Source organism: Camellia sinensis, chromosome 4 (assembly GCF_055761805.1).
Source record: "Camellia sinensis isolate YWXY chromosome 4, ASM5576180v1, whole genome shotgun sequence".
NCBI classification, from domain to species: Eukaryota; Viridiplantae; Streptophyta; class Magnoliopsida; order Ericales; family Theaceae; genus Camellia; species Camellia sinensis.
In genome coordinates this window covers 102,933,721-102,955,716 of record NC_138964.1, presented here as the reverse complement: position 1 = coordinate 102,955,716, position 21,996 = coordinate 102,933,721, and the positions used below count along the sequence as shown (strand labels likewise).

The window sequence follows — 21,996 nt, the reverse complement described above, 5'->3', positions numbered from 1 at the left end:
TTTTTTTTTTTTTTTGAAAAGTCCTATAAACCTCAAATAATCTATCAATTTTTTTATCAAACCTCTCACATAGGTGTGAGACCCATGTAAACCCTTATGTGTGTGGGTCTCATACTCATAAAAACTTTGATAAAAAAATTTAATAAATTATTTAGGTTTCTAGCAAAATTTTTTTATTTTTATTTTTTATTTTTTTCTTTTCCAAAATGATTCAATCCAAATAAACTGTAATAAAAGGGGCATGGTAGAGGAAGAGTTTCATAGTTACATGGACCACGTAGAGAGAGAGAGAGAGAGAGAGAGAGAGAGAATCTTTATTGTACAGAGGGAACAAGGTCACTCTAACTGAGGACGCTTTGCTTCCTGAGCCAAACAACGACATTTTTTTGGGCTTGTGGTTGCGTGCGTTATGCTCTCTAGTCTCTAGTTTTGTTCTTGTTTTGGGGGAACTCTTTGAGCCTAATGGAATCTCTCTGCTTGTCATTTTTTTCTTTGTTCTTATTCCATACAGCCTAAAACAAACTAGTCTAGAGGATATATATAGACAGAGAGGAGAGAGAAAGGAGGGGAACCCAGTCACTCACTCACTCAGTGCAAAACAGAAGAGAAAGGGAATCAAAGAAAGAAAAAAAACAGCTAGATTGCAATCCCACACCACAACTGATATTTATCTCTCTTTTTGTGTTGTTCTTTGTCTTTGGTGGGTTTCTCTTAGGCTCTAATTTTTTGGTGTCCGTATTTTCAATCTTTTGGTGGTGGCTTTGAGTACTTCATTTGATGGGTTGAGACTGTCTGGAAGGCAGTGTTTTTGAGACCCAACTTGGTATATTTCTTCTTCCTCATGGTGTTTCTGTAGTCTCTATAACTGTTTGCTATCTGGGTATTTCATTTTTTACCCAAGTAAGGCGGATTTTGAAGGTTTTAGGGTGTGGGTGTTCATATATTGAGCTTTAATAAAGTACATGTGTGTGGCCTTATGTCTTTTGGTTCCTTTCTGTTTTTTAATTTGTCCAAATGTGTGGTTTAAGTTGACAATTTGTGTATTTTTGGATTTATTTGGGCTCGACTAATATGTTATATTTTTGTTTTTCAGCGAATTTCTTTTATTTTCTTGCTGAGTGGTTGGTGGTGTCAAAGTTGAAAGAAAAGTTGATTTTCCATTTGGGTTTCCTTTTTTACTGTGCTTTCTTGGTAAAGAAATGGAGGGATGTTCAAACAAGGATGAGGTGGCATGTCCACAGTTGCTGGATTTAATACCTAAAGACAGAGAATGGCTTTTACAAAGGGATGAACAAGGAAGCCATGGATATTCAGAGGAGAAAAAGCTTGAGTTAAGGCTTGGTCCACCAGGTGAAGGAGACTGGACCATAAAAAATGGTACTGATCAAAATAACTCTACAGAAAGAGAAAGAGAGGACTCTATTCTCTCTCTTGGGTATTTCTCAAACATGAAAACTGTTGAGAACTCTTGGATCATGAACAACAATGGAAACCAAAACCACAAGTTTTCTTTCTCAGAAAACCCAATTGGGATCACTGCCTTATCATCTCCATCATGGTCATCTTCAACTTTTCATGCAATACAGACCCAACAACAGCAACGGCAACAACAACAACAATTTCTTCAGCTGCAATCAAACCCACATGGCTTGCCTGTTATGGCAAAGGAATCATCACAGCCCTGTCACTCTAAACCGGTAGACTTGCAGAATGCTGCAGAAAAGAAGGCATTTTCACCAGCTTCTGCAAATACAGCTGTACCCAACAGCTCTCAGAAAAGGTACTCTCCAGGCTTCAGCTTTTTTCTTCTTTGTTTCATTTTTGTTTTTTTTGGACAGAGGATATTCACTCTGAGTCACATTGCTAGATGTTGTGGTCCATGCATTGCGGTTTTACTTTCTTTATGTTAGCGGATTTTATTATTTGTTCTTCATTTTCCTGCTTTGTATATACATTTTTGTGAAAGTATGACCTCTTTTATGAATGTGTTTTTATTTTTAGGAAATTACAATTCACTGTTAAAAAAAAAAAATCAGATCAGTAGTAAATGTTACAAATATTAATAATTAAAATCATAAATTTTTGAAGAAATTAGATATCAATGTATTAAAAAAATTTACAGATTAGTGGTAAATTTTGTCGATATTAATAATTAAAATCATAAGTTTTTCAATGAATTTGTAATTATTTTTTGAAAGTGCACTTGTAATTTTACCTAAACTTTTTTATGAATCTGAAATTATTTTTTAGAAATAACCACTAAATTATAAGTTCTCCTTTAATTTTAGGATTATTTACAAGGAAATCTCCTAAATTATTGAGAAATATCACTTTGATTCCGTAAACTATAAAAGCGTATAAATGCATCCCCTAAACTATTAAGAATTATCATTTTAATATCTTAAATTATAAAAGCATACAAATTCACTCTTTAACTATTGAAAAGTATTACTTTCACTCCTTAAATTATAAAAACATATAAATGGATCACCTAATCTATTAACGTATTTTACTTTAACCCTACTGTTACTGTTCCGTGAGATAAATCAAACTTTTAAACATTTTTTAGATGCAAATACCCTTCAACACTCTATATATTTATAATGACATTATTATGTTTTTTAATTTTTCTTAAGTATAAGCATTTATCTATTATTATTTTTTTATTAATAATTTTTAAATATTCTTTGTAAATATATTTTTGTAGAAAGAATATTTTTGTAGAGAAGTGGTTTTTGAAATACTCTTCAGATCCTGGGAGACGCTAGTGATCCTCAGCTAGTCACCTGAAAAGACACAAACACTCCGGTCGAGGGTGCCGGAATTAGCACTCCGACAGACAAGACAGTTCTTGTACTCAAAATAGCTTGTCTTCTAAGTTAAGCAAAAAGTGATTGTTACATACCTTCCTCAATCCATTGTTCCTGTATTTATACCTGTTCCTTTTGATCCTCGGGGCCAAGGCCTACTTTTTAATTATTGTCCTTTCTCTTATTCGGCTCTAAGGATCTACACTTATTCGGCACATGTATTATATTCGACTTCCCATTCTCGTAGGATACAGCCGATTAATATCAGTCTTCTAAGGTACGGTGATTTTGCCATTATTCGGTTCCCACAATTGCCCCCCAAACTCCCCATTGACGGTACTTAATCGGCGTGTTTGGTCTTGAATTAGAAAAGTTAAAATAGGTCAGGCGGCTTCGTGTACCACAATACAGATGTCAGAATGCGCACACCCTTTCGGTCATCATTACACTTTCCCGCCTCATTCGTGCGTCTCGTATTTATTGCGATTTGAAATTTTAGTCCTTTCGAGTGCAAATTTCGTCGAGTATTCGAGACTCTTGGACCGCCAGCAGGTATCCCTTCTCTGACTCGCATTTTCTGCAATTCTTCTCCGTCTATGCTTGCCCCGTTTACTCCTCGTAAGTCTTCTTCTCTCTTCTTTGCAATCCTATTTTCTGTTTGTCATTTTGATTTCGGTGGATCCTTGAATCCCCGCGAAAATGGCTAAACACTTGAAAGACCTCCTTTCTGAGGGTCGTATTTCCGGATTCCGGCGACACTTTTCCATTCCCGACGATGTCCAATTATCTCTTGTAACGGACAGTACTCTTGATATGGAATGGAGGATCAAAATACGATCGTCTTCTCTCTCTTATCCATAGCAGAGGGCGGAGTCCGTTTTCCCCTACATCCATTGCTTAGGGCCGTTCTTCACTATTCGAGTCTGATTCCTTCTCAACCCAACGTAAATTTCTTTCGAATCATCATGGGGGTGATAGAGTTGAACCGACGCCTTAGGATCAACCTTGGCATTCCGGCGATTCGGCACTGCTACGCTTTGGCCAAATCTTCCGGTCTAGGGCGATACTTTCTCAGGGCCAAGGACACTAATCATCACTTGATAACCATGCTTGCCATTTCTGGTAAGAGAGTTGACGACGTAATGGTCAATGTCCGAGGTAATTGGGAGTTCGGTGAAGGCGGAGACCGCCTAGGCCCTATTCCCAGACGAAAGGGTGATCCAGGTTACCATGTAACGCCTCATGTTTGTTGATCTGCCTTTTATTCGGCTTTTTTCCTTTAATCACCCCTTGTTCTTTGCAGGTAACAGATGGAAGAAGATTCTTCCCTCAACCGACGATGCAGTCCTTGAGGAAATTAAGTCTGCACTCAGATACTTTGGCCGTCCAAGTACAAAAGCAAGGGAAAGCTGCTCACATACTCCTCCGATACGAACCTACTTATACTACATACTCGGTCGCGGACGACATTCCAATTCCATCCGGCGATCAACACCTTTCGGCTCTTCTTTTTCCCAGCTTCAAGAGCCTTAGGCAAATTGGCCTCGAAGATTCGGATTCGGGAGAAGATGCGGAGCCAGCAGTAGAGGTAGTTGTTGAACCAACCAGAGAGGTCGCTGAGGAGGCCCAAGAGGTCGACGAGGCGATACGCTCAGCGTTCGAGGCTGTCGGACTTAACCAGCCTTTACTGTCTACTTCGGGTCGGGCAGAGTTTTCTTCTGGAGATATTTTTACGAATTTGGGAGACCTACCCGGCGATTGTTTCGAAGGTATGGCTGGGGAAAGCCTTACGCAGATGGCGCGAAAGAAAAATGTCAAGTGAATGGCTGCTCGAAAGAAGGCCGAGGCCACCCATTCTAAGCCCACCTTGATTAAAACTTTCGTACCCGCTATTAAAGAGACGGCTCAGGTTGCTGCGGTCGAAGCGGGGAAAGAGGTTGAACAACAGGTCATTGACGAACGGCTGATTTCGGAGGAGCGGGGCAAAAAGCGTAGTGCCGAGAGAGAGGTTGGGTCGGAGATTAGCCCTGCTTCCAAACGGCCTCGTTTAGAAGAGTCGGACGTGGTTGCTCTTTTTATTGTTCGGCCAAAGATCAAAGATACGCCGATCTCTTCTGACGCTTCAGCCATTGAGGATCCAGCCATGGCGTTAAGCCTGGCGGCTTCAATTTCCTTGCCGGCTGACAACGCAGCCTTTCGCGCTATGCCGGATGTTATGGCCGTAGCCCTATCTGCGCAGTCGGCGCTCCTGGTAAGTGACCATCTCAAATTCTCTTGAATTTGTTTTCATTAAGGTATCTGACGATCCCAACTTGTTTTGCAAACGGTTGGCAGGATTGCAGACCTAGGCCGCCGCTTGCATGATGCCCTTGGCAGGATTGATTGTTTGCAAACGGAAGCGGACGGTCAAAAGATTAAGGCCGAGTTTGAAGTGATGAGAGCCGCAATGGAGAGTGCGCGAGCTGAAGCAGAGGGGGAGAGGGCTCACTCAGCTGAACAGCTCCGCTCTGACACTGAGAGTAGGGCAAATGCGAGCGAAGAATCGCTCAAGTTAGCCAAGGAGGCACTTGCCGAGGTGGAGGTTCAGTTAGAGGAGCTCAAGGCGGCCAAGGAAAAAGCCGATTATGAGGCTTGTGTGGCATTTGAGGCAAGAAAAAGCGCCGCCTACACGGAATATGTAGATGAAGTCCCCAAATTCGAGAATCGGGGGTTCAAACATGGGTGGCTCAAAGCCCTTGTTGCCGCTGGAGTTACATTGGCCTTGCCAATTCCCTACGAGCAAGTGGACGTTGAGCCACTTGAATCTGACCCCGAGGATTGATTTTGGAGACATTTCAATTTTATTAGGTATTTTTAATTCCGATGTAAGTTTTTGTTCGGTAGACTTTTGTTGGTTCATGGTAGTTTTCATGTATAAATTGGTTACTATTTGCGCTCAATTTATTAATGAAAATTTCCTTGTTATTTCACCACCACTTGTACACAGTTTGTGAAGTTATGTTAATGAAGAATGTTTTGCCTTTAACTACTTTGGATAAAATCATTGCTGTGTTTGAGCTTTTAGAGATTGAATATCTTATGACAATATTGATTTATCACTCATATGCCGAGTATTGTGGGCATTCAAGCCGAATAGGTTGGTGAAATTGCCCTGGCCCCAGGTGGTTCATGATCGTTCGGATGCCGGATGAGACGACCTTAAGAATTTTGAAGGATCGATTCGTGAGCCGTCTGGGGCGCTTGAGCCGAATAGATTGATGAATCTTAAGAATTTTGAATAATCGATTCATGAGCCGACTGGGGCAGTTGAGCCGAATAGATTGATGAATCTGCCCTTGCCCCAGTTGGTTCATGATCGTTCCGACGCCTGATGAGACGACCTTAAGAATTTTGAAGAATCGATTCGTGAGCCGTCTGGGGCGCTTGAGCCGAATAGATTGATGAATCTTAAGAATTTTGAATAATCGATTCATGAGCCGGCTGGGGTAGTTGAGCCGAAGAGATTGATGAATCTGCCCTTGCCCTAGTTGGTTCATGATCGTTCCGACGTCGGATGAGACGACCTTAAGAATTTTGAAGAATCGATTCGTGAGCCGTCTGGGGTACTTGAGCCGAATAGATTGATGAATCTTAAGAATTTTGAATAATCGATTCATGAGCCGGCTGGGGTAGTTGAGCCGACTATATTGATGAATCTGCCCTTGCCCCAGGCGGTGCATGATCATTCAAGAGCTGGATGAGACGACCTTAAGAATTTTAAAGAATCGATGCGTGAGCCGGCTGGGGTACTTGAGCCGAATAGATTGATGAATCTTAAGAATTTTAAATAATCGATTCATGAGCCGGCTGGGGCAGTTGAGCCGAATAGATTGATGAATCTGCCCTTGCCCCAGTTGGTTCATGATCGTTCCGACGCCGGATGAGACGACCTTAAGAATTTTGAAGAATCGATTCGTGAGCCGTCTGGGACGCTTGAGACGAATAGATTGATGAATCTTAAGAATTTTGAATAATCGATTCATGAGCCGGCTGGATAGTTGAGCCGATTAGATTGATGAATCTGCCGTTGCCCCAGGCGGTGTATGATCATTCGGGAGCTGGATGAGACGACCTTAAGAATTTTGAAGAATCGATTCGTGAGCCGTCTGGGCCAATTGAGCTGAATAGATTGATGAATTTGCCCTTGCCCCAGTTGGTTCATGATCGTTCCGACGCCGGATGAGACGACCTTAAGAATTTTGAAGAATCGATTCATGAGCCGGTTGGGGTCCTTGAGCCGAATAGATTGATGAATCTGCCCTTGCCCCAGGCGGTGCATGATCATTCGAGCGCCGGACGATTGAGGTTTTCTCAATTAATGAGATTGCCTCGAGGGTGCTGCCTCTATAAAGGATAAATGAACAAAGGTACAACCTTTATGAGCTTAGTAAACAGCTGACTCCAGCTCTTGGAGGAAGATTTATCATGTGAATGTCGAACAGACTCTTCTTTAACAACAGAGGGAAAGCGAGAACGCTAGCTGAGCTGGGCGGAGACATAAATCGAGGTGGTGAACCTTCGTGCATAGGAAGTAGGAGTTTTAGGGATCGAGAGAGGCGTCAGTCTCCTCGACGTCGAAGCAGGTCACCCAAGCGGGACAAGCAGTCACAGGGCAGATCTCCGCAACCCCAAGTCGAGAGGGGATCTGACGTGAATCCGTGCCCATTAAGCTTTGCAATATTTGTGGGGAATAGACCCATGACAGAGGCGGACTCGATCGTTCGAGACCCAAATGTAGCAGTCGAGTTTGCTCGACAAATTTTTTCTCCTGAGGTTCAGCAGTCAATGGTAGGTCGACAGGACTATGACGTATTTTGCGAAGCCATTCACGGGACGGTGAAGGGGCTTTACACTGCCTATGAAATTGGCATGCTGCTGCGCGTTGCCCGTCGAGAATTGGAGAAGAAGGAGGAACGTATTCGAAGTTTGGAGGCTCGCGCGGAGGCGGCTGAACGTGAGTTAAGGAAGACCAGGGCGGCTCAGGCACAACCCGCCGGGTAGGGAAACCCAATCGCGGAGGAAAGGGTTACTAGTCGGCTCATCAGTACCACGCTCGCCGATCATGAGACGACAAGTATGTTTGCAATGGAGTCTGCGAAGGGAAGGGCATATGAAAAAGGTTTTCATGAAGGACGAAAAGTTGGAATCGAAAAGACTAAGGAGAAGCTTGCCGAAGAGGTTTGCCGATGTGAGAATCGTGGATTTAGGCACGGTTTGATCAAGGCATCTCAAGCCGCGGAAGCTCTTCGAGCGTCGGGCATTGATTCGGCATCGCCACTCTACCACAGTAAACATTTTCCGTTTTCCGCTTTTGAAGTCGAGAAAAGTGAGGATAAGGGTGACGCCGTATAAGAATACGCATTGTAAGGTTGAATCACAATAAAAACTATGTAATTTATTGTTGGATTGAATAGAAACGTTCTATTATAAATATTTCGTCGTAGTTCGTATTCGGTATATACGTGTTTCGTTTTATTACATGGATGTTTGAATGAATGTACAAACATTGATCCTATAGTGATACGCCGGCTTATAGGCGGGGTCGGCCCAATCGTAATGGCCGTTTATTCTTGAATGTGGCCATTGTAACTTCAAGAGGCCAAAAGCCAGTATGTGGAGTGGTTGTGGCAAATTCCAGTCGGCGCTGGGTTTAAATGCTTGGCTGGTTGGATTGATAGCACTGCCCCTGTCCCAGTCAGTGCATGTGTTCCAAAAAGCCGTTTGGGTACCTAGGCCGTGGTGAATGTCAACCGACGTTCGTCTCTTGGGGTTTTGGCATTAATGAAATTGCCTCGGGGTCACTGCCAGCATTTAAAAATAAATGGAATGGACTCTTCATGCCAGTGACCTCATTAATATAACGCCATTTGTTGCGTGGGGTTATATAATATTGTGGATGTAAAACAGAGTTTCTTTAATCAGCCAAACTCGAACTTTGGCCGAGCTTGATGCCGTAATGGATCGCAGCGGAGAATTCTCCGGTGTGGGAGGTAGGTCGTTAAAAAAGAAACAGGAGGCACATTAGCCTCCAAGTCGTCGAAGCAGATCGCCCCGAAAGGAGACACAAAGACCGTTGCCCTTAACCTTCCTTGTCTTGGATCTTGGCCTTGACATTATCGATGGTGTCAGAGGGAGGTCCAGAGATACACTAATTCGGGCACGGTTGGATCAAGGCATTTTGAGCCGCGGAGGCCTTCCAAACGACGTGCATTGATTCGGGGCCTTCGCTGTATCAACATGATTAATTCCCCTTTTCGCCTTAGAAGTTAAAGATAGATATTGTAATGTTCGAACCTAGATTGCATCTATGTAACAACTGTTTGATCAAATAAAAAGTTTTATTTCAAACATTTGCGTCTTACACTGGATTTTTTATATGCTTAGCTAAGCACCTTATTTCGAATGTTGGCATTTTTTGTTTCGTTTTGTTCGTGCCGAAGGGTGCTCCGAATTCGGAGGTATGATCTGCCCTAGGGTGTTACGCGTCAGAGGCGCTGCGAATTCGGAGTCTTAGGGTTGGTTTGGGATGTCCTAAAAAAGTGCACTTTTTGACTTATTGGTGGGTTTGGGTTGGGTTGGGTTTGATGTGATGTGTTAGAGAGGTGATGTGATTTAAATAAGATGATGTGACTTAAATAAGATAGTGACTTTTTGACTTTTTGGCTTATTTAGTACATACCAAACTAGCCCTTAATCGGCCCAAAGACATCTTGCACCGATGGGGCCTCGTAACCGGCGTTTCGATGCGGAGACTTTAATTGGCCCTAAGGTGTCATGCACCAAAAGGGGGCTCCGAATCCGGAGACTTAGTTTGGCCAATCGTGATATCCACAAAGGGCGCTCCAAATCCGGAGTTTTAGTCGGAGCTAAGGTGTCATGCACCAAAGGGGGTTCCGAATCCGGAGACTTTAATTGGCCCTAAGGTGTCATGCACCAAAACGGGGCTCCGAATCTGGAGACTTAGTTTGGCCAATCGTGATATCTACAAAGGGTGCTTCGAATCTGGAGTCTTAGTCGGCCCTAAGGTGTCATGTACCAAAAAGAGCTCCGTAACCGACGTTTCAATGCGGAGACTTTAATCAGCCCTAAGGTGTCATGCACCAAAAGGGGGCTCCGAATCCGGAGACTTAGTTTGGCCAATCGTGATATCCACCAAGGCGGCTCCGAATCTGGAGTCTTAGTTTGGCCAACCGTGATATCCATGAAGGGCGCTCCGAATCCGGAGTCTTAGTCGGCCCTAAGGTGTCATGCACCAAAAGGGGGCTCCGAATCCAGAGACTTAGTTTGGCCAATTGTGATATCCACGAAGGGTGCTCTGAATTCGGAGTCTTAGTTTGGCCAATCGTGATATCCACAAAGGGCGCTCCGAATTCGGAGTCTTAGTCGGCCCTAAGGTGTCATGCACCAAAGGGGGCTTCGAATCCGGAGACTTTAATCGGCCCTAAGGTGTCATGCACCAAAGGGGGCTCCGAATCCGGAGACTTAGTTTGGCCAATCGTGATATCCACGAAGGGCGCTCCGAATCCGGTGGCCTAATCGGCCCTAAGGTGTCATGCACCAAAGGGGGGCTTTGAGAAATGAATTGAGTGACGAAGAAGAATGGTTTGCATTGCAGAAGTGATATATATACAAGTATCAAAGCCCACAGGTCGGGTTTTCATAAAATCTCTACTTGTGCCGATTGCGGGGAGCCACGGATTTCTTCAATGCCATGGGCTGTCGGGAAGTGCACAAGCTGATGATAAGTGCTTGGAACGGCCTTCATAATATGTAACCAAGTTCGCCCTATGATGACATTATACGGCGAAGGGAGCTTTACGACCAGGAATTCTACTTCGATCGTTCTGGAGCCCGCTCGAATAGGTAGTATGATCTTCCCTAACGGGTACTCAGGATTCGTATTAAAGCCGAACAATGGGTGAGGCGCCGGAGACAGATCTGACTCGTTGAAGCCGAGTAAGTACTCCCTGGGTCTATGAGAATGCGTTCAATGGTGAACCGATTTGTGCGTAATTTGATGACCAACGAATCGATGTGGGAGGTTGTTGTGCCGCTACAATCGGAGTCATTGAAAGTAATTGTCGGAGCTTCTGTAGGCCATTCGGTCGGAATACGTTGCTTTTGGGGGATTGGATGTGATTGAATTGTGTGCACGGTTGGGGATGCAGGCATGCTGTAGATTATATGGATCACGCCAAGTGGAGGTGAGTCTTGCCTCAAGGCTAATGCCTTGATTGGGTTTCCCTTTCTCACGTACTGTTGCAGTCGGCCGTCTTGCACTAGTTCTTCCAGGTGATCCTTTAATGCGTAACAACTCTCGGTTACGTAGCCGTGATCTTTGTGATACTCGCACCGCCTATCCCTTCTTCGCATGTCGGGTGGCCCCACCATCTTTGATGGCCATTTGAAGAATGGAAGGTGTTGGACTTTGGTCATTATTGCAGTGATTGGTTTTGACAACTTTAGCCCTGTTTGGTAGAGCTGTGGGAAAGTGCTTATAGCTTATGCCTAAACAGCTTATAGCTTATAACTATGAACATAAGCTGATTTCTGACTTATTCTTAAAGCATCTCCTGCCCCACTCAAAGAATAAGCTGATTTCTGACTTCCAAAAATCTATAAGCTATAAGCTAAACCAAACACATCAAAATAGCTTAAATTAAGCTGAAAGCTGAAATAAGCTGATTATAATTTCTGCCAAACAGGCACTTTGTGTACTTCTTGTCAGCACGTCTTGAGCGCCTGCTGTCGACTTGCGGTTGTTCATTCGTCCGGTGGGAGCATTGATCGCTTGATCGGCGAGAGTCCCGCCTTTTGTCTCGTTTAGCGCATTGCCGTGGCTCAGGGCTTGGAGGTGGCACGAAACTTATCGGTTGAGCAATTTCAAGGGGGGTTGTTTTGTTGGACATTTGTCCGGCTTTTATTCTCAAGGCATTATCTTCCACTTTGCAATACTCTTCAACTTTCTTCATCAACGCCCAGACTGTTTGGGGGGGTCTTCTGGTCAGGGAACTACGAAGAGCACTGTCGGGATGTAGTCCCATTTTGAAGGCGGTGATGGCCATGGAGTCGTTGCAAGCGTCGTCGACGAGGTTGAAGCACTCCCAATAGCGCGCCGAATACGCTCTGAGCGTTTCTCCTGACTGGATCTGCATAGCCTAGAGAGAGTCGGCCTGTTTCGGCTGTACCTCGTTGGTGATGAACCTGGCCCTGAAGGATTTCTGTAATTGATGGAAGCTTTTGATCGAAGCCGGCTCCAGCTTGTAATACCACCTGACAGCTAATGGCCCCAGGCTGCTGGGGAATATTCGGCACATGAGGGCTTCGTTGTCTGCATGCAATGTCATTGCCTGCTTGTAGTGACGGATATGGTCAGTGGGGTCTGATTTTCCGTCGTAAAGAGTGAACGACGGAGCTTTGAACTTCTTGGGTAGGGCCGCCCTTGCAATCCGTCGGACAAAAGGATCGTGCTGGTCCTCTTCGTCTGAACTGCTTCTTCTGCGCTTGTTCCTTGTATGTAGACTCTTTTCGGAGGATTTGGAAGTTTCGGATCGTCCCTTGTTGAGCTCCGTGGGTAATGAGTTGGGGTCGCTATTGGTATCATTTGGTCGGGCTCGAGGTCGATGTCCACCTGCCCTCGGAGGTCGTTCGAGATCTTGGCGCACGGCTTCTCTGGATTTTGCTACTTCTAGGGCCAAATCTTGACGGAGACGTTCATTTTCAGCAATCATGTTCTCTAGCCTTTGTTCATTCTGCTTTGCTTGTTCCATGATCGCTTGCATTGTCTCTTGCGCTGAAGTCGTTGGTGAGTCGAAGTTCAAGGCGCGTCTTGCAGCGATGGTTTCCTTTCCGAGCATATTTGTTGGAGTGAGGTTATCTCCCTGTGCGGTCTCGTCAGTGGCTATCGGAGGATCTTCAGTCACGCCTGCCATGGATGTATTTGAGTATTCCCACAGACGGCGCCAATTGTGGAGAAGTGGTTTTGGAAATACTCTTCAGATCTTGGGTGACGCTAGTGATCCTCAGCTAGTCACCTCAAAAGACACAAACACTCCGGTCGGGGTGCCGGAATTAGCACTCCGACGGACAAGTCAGTTCTTGTACTCAAAATAGCTTGTCTTCTGTAACGCCTCGACCCTTTACACGTCATCGATATTGTCCGCTTTGGGCCACACCCGCACGGATTTGTTCTTCCCAGTGGGTCACCCATCCTAGAACTACTCCAGCCTAAGCACGCTTAACTGGTGAGTTCTAATAGGGATTTCACCACTTGGGAAAAGGCCTCGATGCTATATAAGGATCCAAGTTTTTACTTTTATAGCCCAGGAACTCCCCCTCCATTCCCGATGTGGGACACCGGGGCCTTACAATCCACCCCCCATAAGGCTGCACGTCCCCGTGCAGTAGCCTGCCAGCTCGCAAGCCCGCCCACATGCACCGAGAGACGCTAGGGGCCCACACTCGGTACTCCGGAGAGTCGGCTCTGATACCATTTGTAACGCCCCGACCCTTTACACGTCATCGATATTGTCCGCTTTGGGCCACGCCCGCACGGATTTGTTCTTCCCAGTGGGTCACCCATCCTAGAACTACTCCATCCTAAGCACGCTTAACTGGAGAGTTCTAATAGGGATTTCACCACTTGGGAAAAGGCCTCGATGCTATATAAGGATCCAAGTTTTTACTTTTATAGCCTAAGAACTCCCCCTCCATTCCCGATGTGGGACACTGGGGCCTTACATCTTCTAAGTTAAGCAAAAAGTGATTGTTACATACCTTTCTCAATCCATTGTATTTGTACCTGTTTCTTTTGATCCTCGGGGCCAGGGCCTACTTTTTAATCATTGTCCTTTCTCTTATTCGGTTCTAAGGATCTACACTTATTCGGCACATGTATTATATTCGACTTCCCATTCTCGTAAGATGCAGCCGATTAATATCAGTCTTCTAAGGTACGCACCTTCTGATTTTGTCATTATTCGGCTCCCACAATTTTAAAACAACAACAATAATAATAAAACAGAAAAATGAGAAAAATTGAGATGAAGTATTGTTGGGTAAGTGTTAAAGGGTATTTTCGTTTAAAAAATATCAAGAGTTTGGTTTAATTCACGGTGCAGTAAGGGGTCAAAGTGAAACAACCAATAGTTTAGGGGGTTGATATATACGATTATGTAGTTTAGGGGTCATAGTGATACTTTTCAATAGTTTAGGAGGTTGATTTATACGTTTTTATATTTTAGAGGATCAAAATGATACTGCTCAATAGTTTAGGGGGTCTCTGTGTGAATAATTCTTTATTGGTCAGGCTAAATTGCAATTCATTTTTCATCTGTTCATTTGATCAAAAACAGCTCTTAGCTATTTTGGGGAAACTTTAGGTTGACCACTGTCATCCCTTCTTTTGTGCTACTGAAGCTGTTTCTAGTTTTATCTAATTTATCCCATACAACTATATTTTAAACTTGCTCCTTTTTAGCCTTTATCCAAAAATTTGTTGAAAAATCATTTCATACAAAAATTTATATAGAATTCATAATTAGAATGACTTTGTTGGTTTGGGTTCGAGTTTTATTGCTGCTGCTGCTGCTCCGAATGCAGCTTCCCCCCCCCCCCCCCCAAAAAAAAAAAAAAAAAAAAGAAAGACAAGAAAAGATAGAATATAAAACTAACAAATCTACACTTGTCATGTCATTTGTATTGATTTTTTGTACACTCTGTCCATTTGTCTGTTTGTATTGATTCTGGATTATATAGTTCACATATTTTTAGCTTTCTTGATTCCTTTCTTCCCGCTTGTCTGTTAAATGCTTGTCTTATGTATTGGTTTGCTTGCTCCAGCTATTATGGACTTGAATTTGATTTGTATTTTCAAATTGATGCTTTTTCCACAGAACTCCTACCAGTTAAATTCTTTGTGGCTAATTTGTGTTCTCTTATCTAATTCTTGCTTGATGCACAACCCCCCCCCCCCCCCCCAAAAAAAAAAAAAAAAAAAAAATTGAAAACAAAAGAACTGCTCCTGCTTCAGTGGTGGGGTGGCCTCCGATTCGTTCGTTTAGGAAGAATCTTGCCAGTAGCTGTTCATCCAAACCAACTTCAGAGTCTCAGAATTTGGTCCCAATTGAGGTTCCCAATCACAAGCTGGTTGAAAGTTGCAGAAAAGATTTCTTTGTGAAGATCAATATGGATGGAGTTCCCATAGGAAGGAAAGTTGATCTTAAAGCCTATGACAGCTATGAAAAACTCTCCTCTGCTGTTGATGATCTCTTTAGAGGCCTTCTTGCAGGTTATTTACACAACTAATCTGATAATTCTGCTCACATAGTTGGGTTTATTTTGACAGTTTTTCCATATACAGACATGCATAGAGCAAGGTAATTAGTGTTGCAAATTTGATGTCTAACATGGTCAACTAAAGCCAGATTTGATAACTCAACAAAAATTTCTTTCAGTTAATAAATTTATTTTAAAAATTCCTGTTTACAACATGTAATTGATGGTTACATAATGATGTAATTCCTGTTTGGGAATTTTATATTTGCACTCAAGCTTCCAATGCCAAATTGCTAACTTGGTACTCTTATCAATCAGGGAAATTAAAATTAGACAGTTTGACTATATGATCAATCTGTTTATACAATATGGTTTTGAACAGCATCCGCGGCTGTACTTCACAAAATTTAAGCTATGTTTGTCCTTGTGAGAGAGTGAGAGACATTATTTATTTATTTATTTTTAATCTTTTGCCAACACATAATTTGCAATCTAGTCCTATGCACGGCAATAAAACATGCAGCAGAGTATGTATATGTATTTATGTCATTATGCTTGTCTTTGTTTAGCTCAAAGAGATTCCTCGCCTGGTGGAATCGAGAACAAGCAAGAGGCAGAGAAAGCAATTACGGGTTTATTAGATGGAAGCGGGGAATATACGCTTGTTTATGAGGATAATGAAGGAGACAGGATACTTGTTGGGGATGTCCCATGGCAGTAAGCATCTTGTAACTGTAGATCTGATGCAATTTAATTTATTCAATATGCCATTTCGTATTCCAACACTTGGGTCACTCAACCCTTAAAAAATCATCACCAAGAGTAGGATTATATTTTATTTCGTTTTTCCCAAATAAATGTACTTAAGATTCCTAACCTCTTGCTAATTATTCCTTTTTGTTTTTTAAATGATGCCATATTTGGATTGCTTGTATTACTCTTTAATTTGGCTTCTTGACATGCCATTTGCAGCATGTTTGTATCTACCGTGAAAAGGCTTCGCGTGTTGAAAAGCTCTGAGCTCTCAACATTGTGCCGTGAGTTTTCCCACTTTAATCGCATTATAAGCTGTATTTTAATTTTGATACTCGCATTAAATTTTGCTTTCTCGAAGTTTCTAACTTCTGGGAATTTGGGGCTTTGTGCTTTGCAGTCGGTAGTAAGAAAGAAACGATCCAGGTTGATGTTGGGTCGAAGTGAAGACAAGTAAAATTTCTTTAAAGAATTTTCGCCAAGTTTTGGAGACCTGATTTGTGCTCTCGACATTTTGGATTGTATTTTCTATGGCTGATGACAAAAAGAGAGCATTGTAGTTGAAATGGACTTGTTTTTCTTGAAATGATATCCATATGCTTTTCATAGTTTTGCCCTCTATTTTTTTGTGATGTATACTTCTGCTCAAGTGAAAAGACGTCATAATCTATCCCAAGGTACATTTGGTGTATTTAAAGTTCAAACCAAAGGCAATTGACAAATAGAGATACATACATCTCTACCACTTTCATATACATAAATAAGCAAGAACATCAGTGAATCCAAAATATAAGCAAGTACTAACGAATCAAACAAACATAAATTGTTTGACAATTTAAGAACATTAATTTTGTCGAACAATAAATGAAAAGAAATCCCAATTGAAATAATTTATTTCTTGAAACAGAGCAATTTAAATAAAAGCAACTTGGGTCTCTTCTGATCAGACAAAGAGTAGTTCATGGTTCTTTTGGTGCATCATCAAATGTCAAGCCACAACTGCCAAGCTTCTGCTCCGTGATATGGTTCATCCGCCGTATCATTTGATCAGTCAAATGATTCTTCCAATCTCCGACCTTTCCTCTCCTGAAATAAGTATTGTTTTCAATCGCCACAGGCGTGTCGGCTCGATGTCTCCCCTTCTTATTCACCTCCAAATTGCTCAGATTCTCAAAACTACACAACTGCAAAACTTGCTCCATCACCCCTTTGCTCTCCTCAGAGGAACTAAAAGGGTGACCCATGAACTCTGCCAATCTCTTCACACAAACAGAGGCCTCTCTTTTCATATCCTCATATTTCAAGAACAGTACCTTCTCAGGCTGTTCCAAGCTTGCTTTCCAATACCCCAAAACATGGTCCCAATAGGGTCCATAGTAAGAGACTCCTCTGCAAAACATCTCAAACACTACTTCCAATGGTAGAAACCCAATTTCAGGCCTCACCTTCACAATGAAGTGCCAAAAAGAGACAAATGCATCTTTTGGGTCCCTGCAAATATACACAATTCTAGACCCTGAAGCTACGATTGACGTGGGCAAGGATGAGAATGGAATGTGTGTGGACAGAAGGGGGAATTCGGGGCTCCGATTACCCGGGTTTTGGACAATATCTACCTCCAACATTGGAACACAGTCATGAGGCATGGTGACAAGCAAAGGGTTTGAAGAAAAGTCATATCGGGTTCGTGTTAGAATTGCAAAAGCTAAGGCTTTGAGCCATGTGGTACCGGATTTTGGAGCACTGCAGAGGATGATATCAGTGGGTTGAGCTTTGAATTGCTTTTGAGCTAACTTGACTCCTTCTAAGTAAAAGTTGTGATACCAAAAGCCTTCATATTGGTAGAGATCAAAGTTTTCAGGGCTAAGTAAACCATTGAATTGAGGAGGTATGGTTGAGATAGCCATCCCTTTGGATGTTGGATGCTCAGCTTCTCCATTACAAATGGTTTCAGAGACCTCACAACTCTCAGAATTGGATGAGGATTCCATGAAGATATGGGTTTTTTTTTTCCCCTCTCTCTCTCTCTTGGTAATTCGGAGGAGGATATAAGATTAGTGGGTGGTGTGGTGCTGAAGTTTTTTCTTGTTTCTGAAACTTTGGTGAGATTTGATGTGTTTTTATAAAGGGATCAAAAGTATATTCATTTTGGTTTGTCTGGTTGTGTGGATAACGTGTTCCAATTATTATATATAGAAAAATTAATGAGACGAAAACAGTGATAGGTCCTTGAGACCTAACCTCCCAAATGTTCATTTTCAGTGGACCTCTTTTGCCTTGTAGTTAACTGGCACAATAATCCAAGGATTGAATGAGTTAATATGGCAACAGCTTGTGTGATTAAAAATCTTGAATTTGAAATTTATATTAACTTCTTCAAAATTTTTGACTAAAATTGAAGGGGTGAGGGATGGGTTTCTCGATAACCTCTCCAAATTAACTTGTAAGGTCGGGTCATAAATGAGTTTGGTCTTGGGTTCCAGTAAAAAAAAATAAAAAATTGGCACAATAAAGGCTTACCACCGACAAAATATTCTATGTTGTAAGAGCACCACGTCACTATCGCCACTTGGTGCTCCAAGCTAATAATCCCATGCAATCTCATTCATTTTTCAAAGGATTCCCAAGTCATTAGCCTCTAATTTAACGGGAGGCCATTGTTAACGGACATTCAACAGAAGTTACCTTAGAGCTGTTAGAGAAAAATGGTTTATAACCATTAATTTCCGGTAACTTTAAGCTTTAATTAATGTAGGTCCCACACCTCGGTTTGGGTGGGTCCGAGTGGCAATACGTTCCTTGCCATGTGGTGAACAAGAATATATACTCGGGTGGTTGAAACCATTTACGAGTGAATGAGAAATTGATACCGAAGTAAGCCTCATAAACATGAAAAATGTTTTGTGTGGTTACTTTGAATTGGAATCTAAAACTTTGTCCCACATAGGAAACATAGAAGAGTTTCAAAGTGTTTATAAGCTCTAAGGTGGAGACCTTGGGTTGGGCCCCAAGGGGTACCCAAGTTTTGTAGGAGGAGGAGTTATGGACAAACCCAAAACCATCACCACACGCGCGCGCCGCCACCGCCGGCCGTCCGGCCGGGTCGGGTGTGGGTTTGGGTTTTACCCGTCCTTTATTTTTGCTCCAAAATTATTTGAATTTATACAAATAAATTTCTGCGGGTAACATTCAAATACCGAAATTTTGAATTCAAAATTTTCGGTTATCCTTCTTCAAATTCCGAACAATCACGACTGTTCTTCCTAACAGGTTTTGTCTGTTCGGAAATGGCACTCCACTGCCATTATATATATTTAGCAATCCTCCATTCCAAAAGATATAAAAGTAGATTCCCGTATCAGTCCTCTTTGTTTTCTGTTTCTGTACATCTTCATCTTTGCATCTTGTGTGAGTTCAAATAAACATTCTGGTTCGCTGTACAAACAAGGTTGTAGTGCTGCATCTGTTTGGGGTGATTGTTGTATCCTGGAGGCAGGACGTCCGTTATTCTCGAGCACCTAGGAGAGGACGAATTTCTGTCTTAAAGACACAGTGTCCATACACTGGCCTCAATCACAAGTTTATTCTAAGTTTAATATTGCTGAAAGTTGTAAGTTCTGTCAAGATTTATAATCTATTTTATTATTCTGTTAAAGATTAAAATCTGTTCATGCTTTATAATATGTTCTGTTTTTTTTTTATTTTTAAATTACATATTCTCGGAGAGTAATTTTTTTTTAACAATTTTAAGACAGAAATTATTATATATATTAATTTACAGAATTTTGTTGTAGTCTGTATATTTATATACCAGACAGAACAGTGAAATATGTTGTTTTATTCTTTATTTCATTAGCGTCGAAGCCTTATATCACATGCGCTTCTTCCTGAATTATCTGTTCACATGCACTGTTTTGTTTTAATATAATTCTGGTTTGACAGAATTTCTGGATTGAATAAAATTCTTGTGAATAATAATATATTCATGATAATAGTTTGATTGTATGTTTCATTAGTACTCAATTAGATTCATCACATGCACTGTGTTTGAATAATTTGTTATTATTTTATTTCTTTAGTGCACTAGGAGTTTTATCACATGCCATGTGTGTTGTTTAAGTTCTTTTTGAAATACATGAGCAGTATTTTTAGTCGTGTTTCTGTTTTTGGTTATCCAATTATTTGGATTCAAGAAGCATGATTAGTTTTGTCTTTAGAAATTTTGGTACATGTTGCCTTTAGTAGGTCCTGTGTATTAAAGACAGTTTACAATGTGTATTTTGATTTACTGGTTGCCATATATCATATGTATTCTGTTTTTCCTCCTGTTCTGGTTTAAATAAGATTGTAATGTTTCTTAAACACAGTATGACTCAATTGTTTATTTAGTCTTATTAACTGTTGGTCATTTTAATTGATTAATTTGATAAGATATTTAATTTGGTCAATTGAATTTGATTCTCTTAAAACAGTTTGTTTGTTTGATCTAGTTTATACTATTTATTTTTGTTTGTTTTCAATATAGTTATATTCTTGATCTCTATATTTAAATGTTTATTTTCCTATAGAATATTTAGTTCTAGAATTTTGTTCGATTATTTATTCTGTTGGAAAATAATTTCTGTTTAATTTAATTTATTTTATTAATCAGAAAGTTAAAGTTAAAGATGGCAACTGAGGATACTGTTATTACTCCTAATCCCATTGTGCCTCCACCGGTGGTTTCTATTCCGGTTGTTACTCCAACTCTGACTCATGGCCCGGGTCATGGACATGTTCCAGTGAACCATGGGGAAAAACCTGAAAAATTCAGTGGTACCGATTTTAAAAGGTGGCAACAAAAGATGTTATTTTATTTAACTACCCTGAATTTGGCAAGGTTTTTACGAGAAGATGCGCCAACTCTGAAAGAAGATGAGAGTGATGCGCAAGTGGTCGCTGCAGTAGATGCATGGAAACATGCAGACTTTCTCTGCAGGAATTATATCCTCAATGGATTGGACAACACACTTTACAATGTGTATAGTCCAATCAAGACAGCAAAAACGTTGTGGGATTCCTTGGATCACAAATATAAGACGGAAGATGCAGGAACAAAGAAATTTGTTGTTGATCGCTTCCTGGATTTTAAGATGGTGGATTCTAAGACGGTGATCAGTCAAGTCCAAGATCTACAACTTATCTTGCATGAAATTCATGCAGAAGGAATGTCTCTTAGTGAGTCTTTTCAGGTAGCAGCTATGATTGAGAAATTACCGCTGTCTTGGAAGGATTTCAAGAATTATTTAAAGCACAAACACAAAGAGATGTCACTGGAGGACTTGATTGTTCGGTTGAGGATTGAAGAAGACAACCGTGGGTCTGAAAAGAAAAGTGGGCGTAATCTGATGGAGGCTAAGGCTAATGTGGTGGAACAGAAGCCTAAGCACAACAATAAGAAGAGGAAGTATCCTGGTGAGAGTTCAAAACGTAGCTCTGGTTCAAAGACAAGTGAAATTCAAAACTTCACAGGCAAATGCTATGTGTGTAACAAGCAAGGACATCGTGCCAAAGATTGTTACAAGCGTCGGACTCAACGAACCATGAAAAAGAAACCTGCTCAAGCCAACATAACAGAGGAGGAAAATCTTTGTGCAATGATTTCGGGATTACATGTGTCCGGAATGGTGTCTGAAGTGAATTTGGTAAGCAACCCCAAAACATGGTGGGTGGACACAGGTGCTACACGTCACATTTGCTTTGAGAAAAAGATGTTCTCCACATATCAGGTGGTGGATAACGAGGAACAACTTTATATGGGCAATTCTTCTACCTCCAAGGTTGAAGGCAAGGGACAAGTAGTACTCAAGATGACATCAGGCAAAGAGCTTACTTTGAAAGAAGTGTTGCATGTACCAGAAATTCGAAAGAACCTGGTATCTGGATCATTGCTGAGCAAGAACGGGTTTCGCCTTGTGTTTGAATCTGACAAGTTTGTACTCACTAAAAATGGGGTGTATGTGGGGAAAGGGTACTTGAGCGATGGGCTCTTTAAACTAAATGTAATGACAGTGGTTCCTATTTCTAATAAGAATAACACATCTTCTGCTTACTTTGTTGAGTCTTTATGTATGTGGCA

At 41.6% G+C, this 21,996-nt stretch overlaps 2 protein-coding genes across 3 annotated transcripts; one reads left to right on the top strand and one right to left on the bottom strand.

Moving 5' to 3' along the window:
- The first annotated feature begins 246 nt into the window (after positions 1-246).
- Positions 247-16,486, top strand: LOC114320844 (auxin-responsive protein IAA26). 2 transcript variants are annotated; one of them, XM_028267916.2, is made up of 6 exons: positions 247-964; positions 1,094-1,780; positions 14,864-15,138; positions 15,695-15,842; positions 16,098-16,162; positions 16,279-16,486. In XM_028267916.2, the coding sequence occupies exons 2-6, from the start codon at positions 1,200-1,202 to the stop codon at positions 16,323-16,325; spliced, it is 1,116 nt and encodes a 371-aa protein (XP_028123717.2). In that variant the 5' UTR covers positions 247-964; positions 1,094-1,199; the 3' UTR covers positions 16,326-16,486. The 2 variants fall into 2 exon arrangements, with proteins under 2 accessions (XP_028123717.2, XP_028123716.2); XM_028267915.2 differs by having other exon boundaries at positions 261-823.
- Positions 16,487-16,592: 106 nt separating this feature from the next.
- LOC114320845 (flavonol 3-sulfotransferase) lies at positions 16,593-18,037 on the bottom strand. The gene has a single exon (XM_028267918.2). It carries the CDS (start codon positions 17,867-17,869, stop codon positions 16,838-16,840), a length of 1,032 nt encoding a protein of 343 aa, XP_028123719.2. The 5' UTR covers positions 17,870-18,037; the 3' UTR covers positions 16,593-16,837.
- Between the last annotated feature and the right edge of the window lie 3,959 nt (positions 18,038-21,996).

Coding starts and splice junctions, on each gene's coding strand:
- LOC114320844 (XM_028267916.2), top strand. CDS start 1,200: ATGGAGGGATGTTCAAACAAGGATGAGGTGGCATGTCCACAGTTGCTG. Junction 15,843..16,097: donor GTTGGGGATGTCCCATGGCA/GTAAGCATCTTG, acceptor TGCCATTTGCAG/CATGTTTGTATCTACCGTGA. Junction 16,163..16,278: donor TGAGCTCTCAACATTGTGCC/GTGAGTTTTCCC, acceptor TGTGCTTTGCAG/TCGGTAGTAAGAAAGAAACG.
- LOC114320845 (XM_028267918.2), bottom strand. CDS start 17,869: ATGGAATCCTCATCCAATTCTGAGAGTTGTGAGGTCTCTGAAACCATT.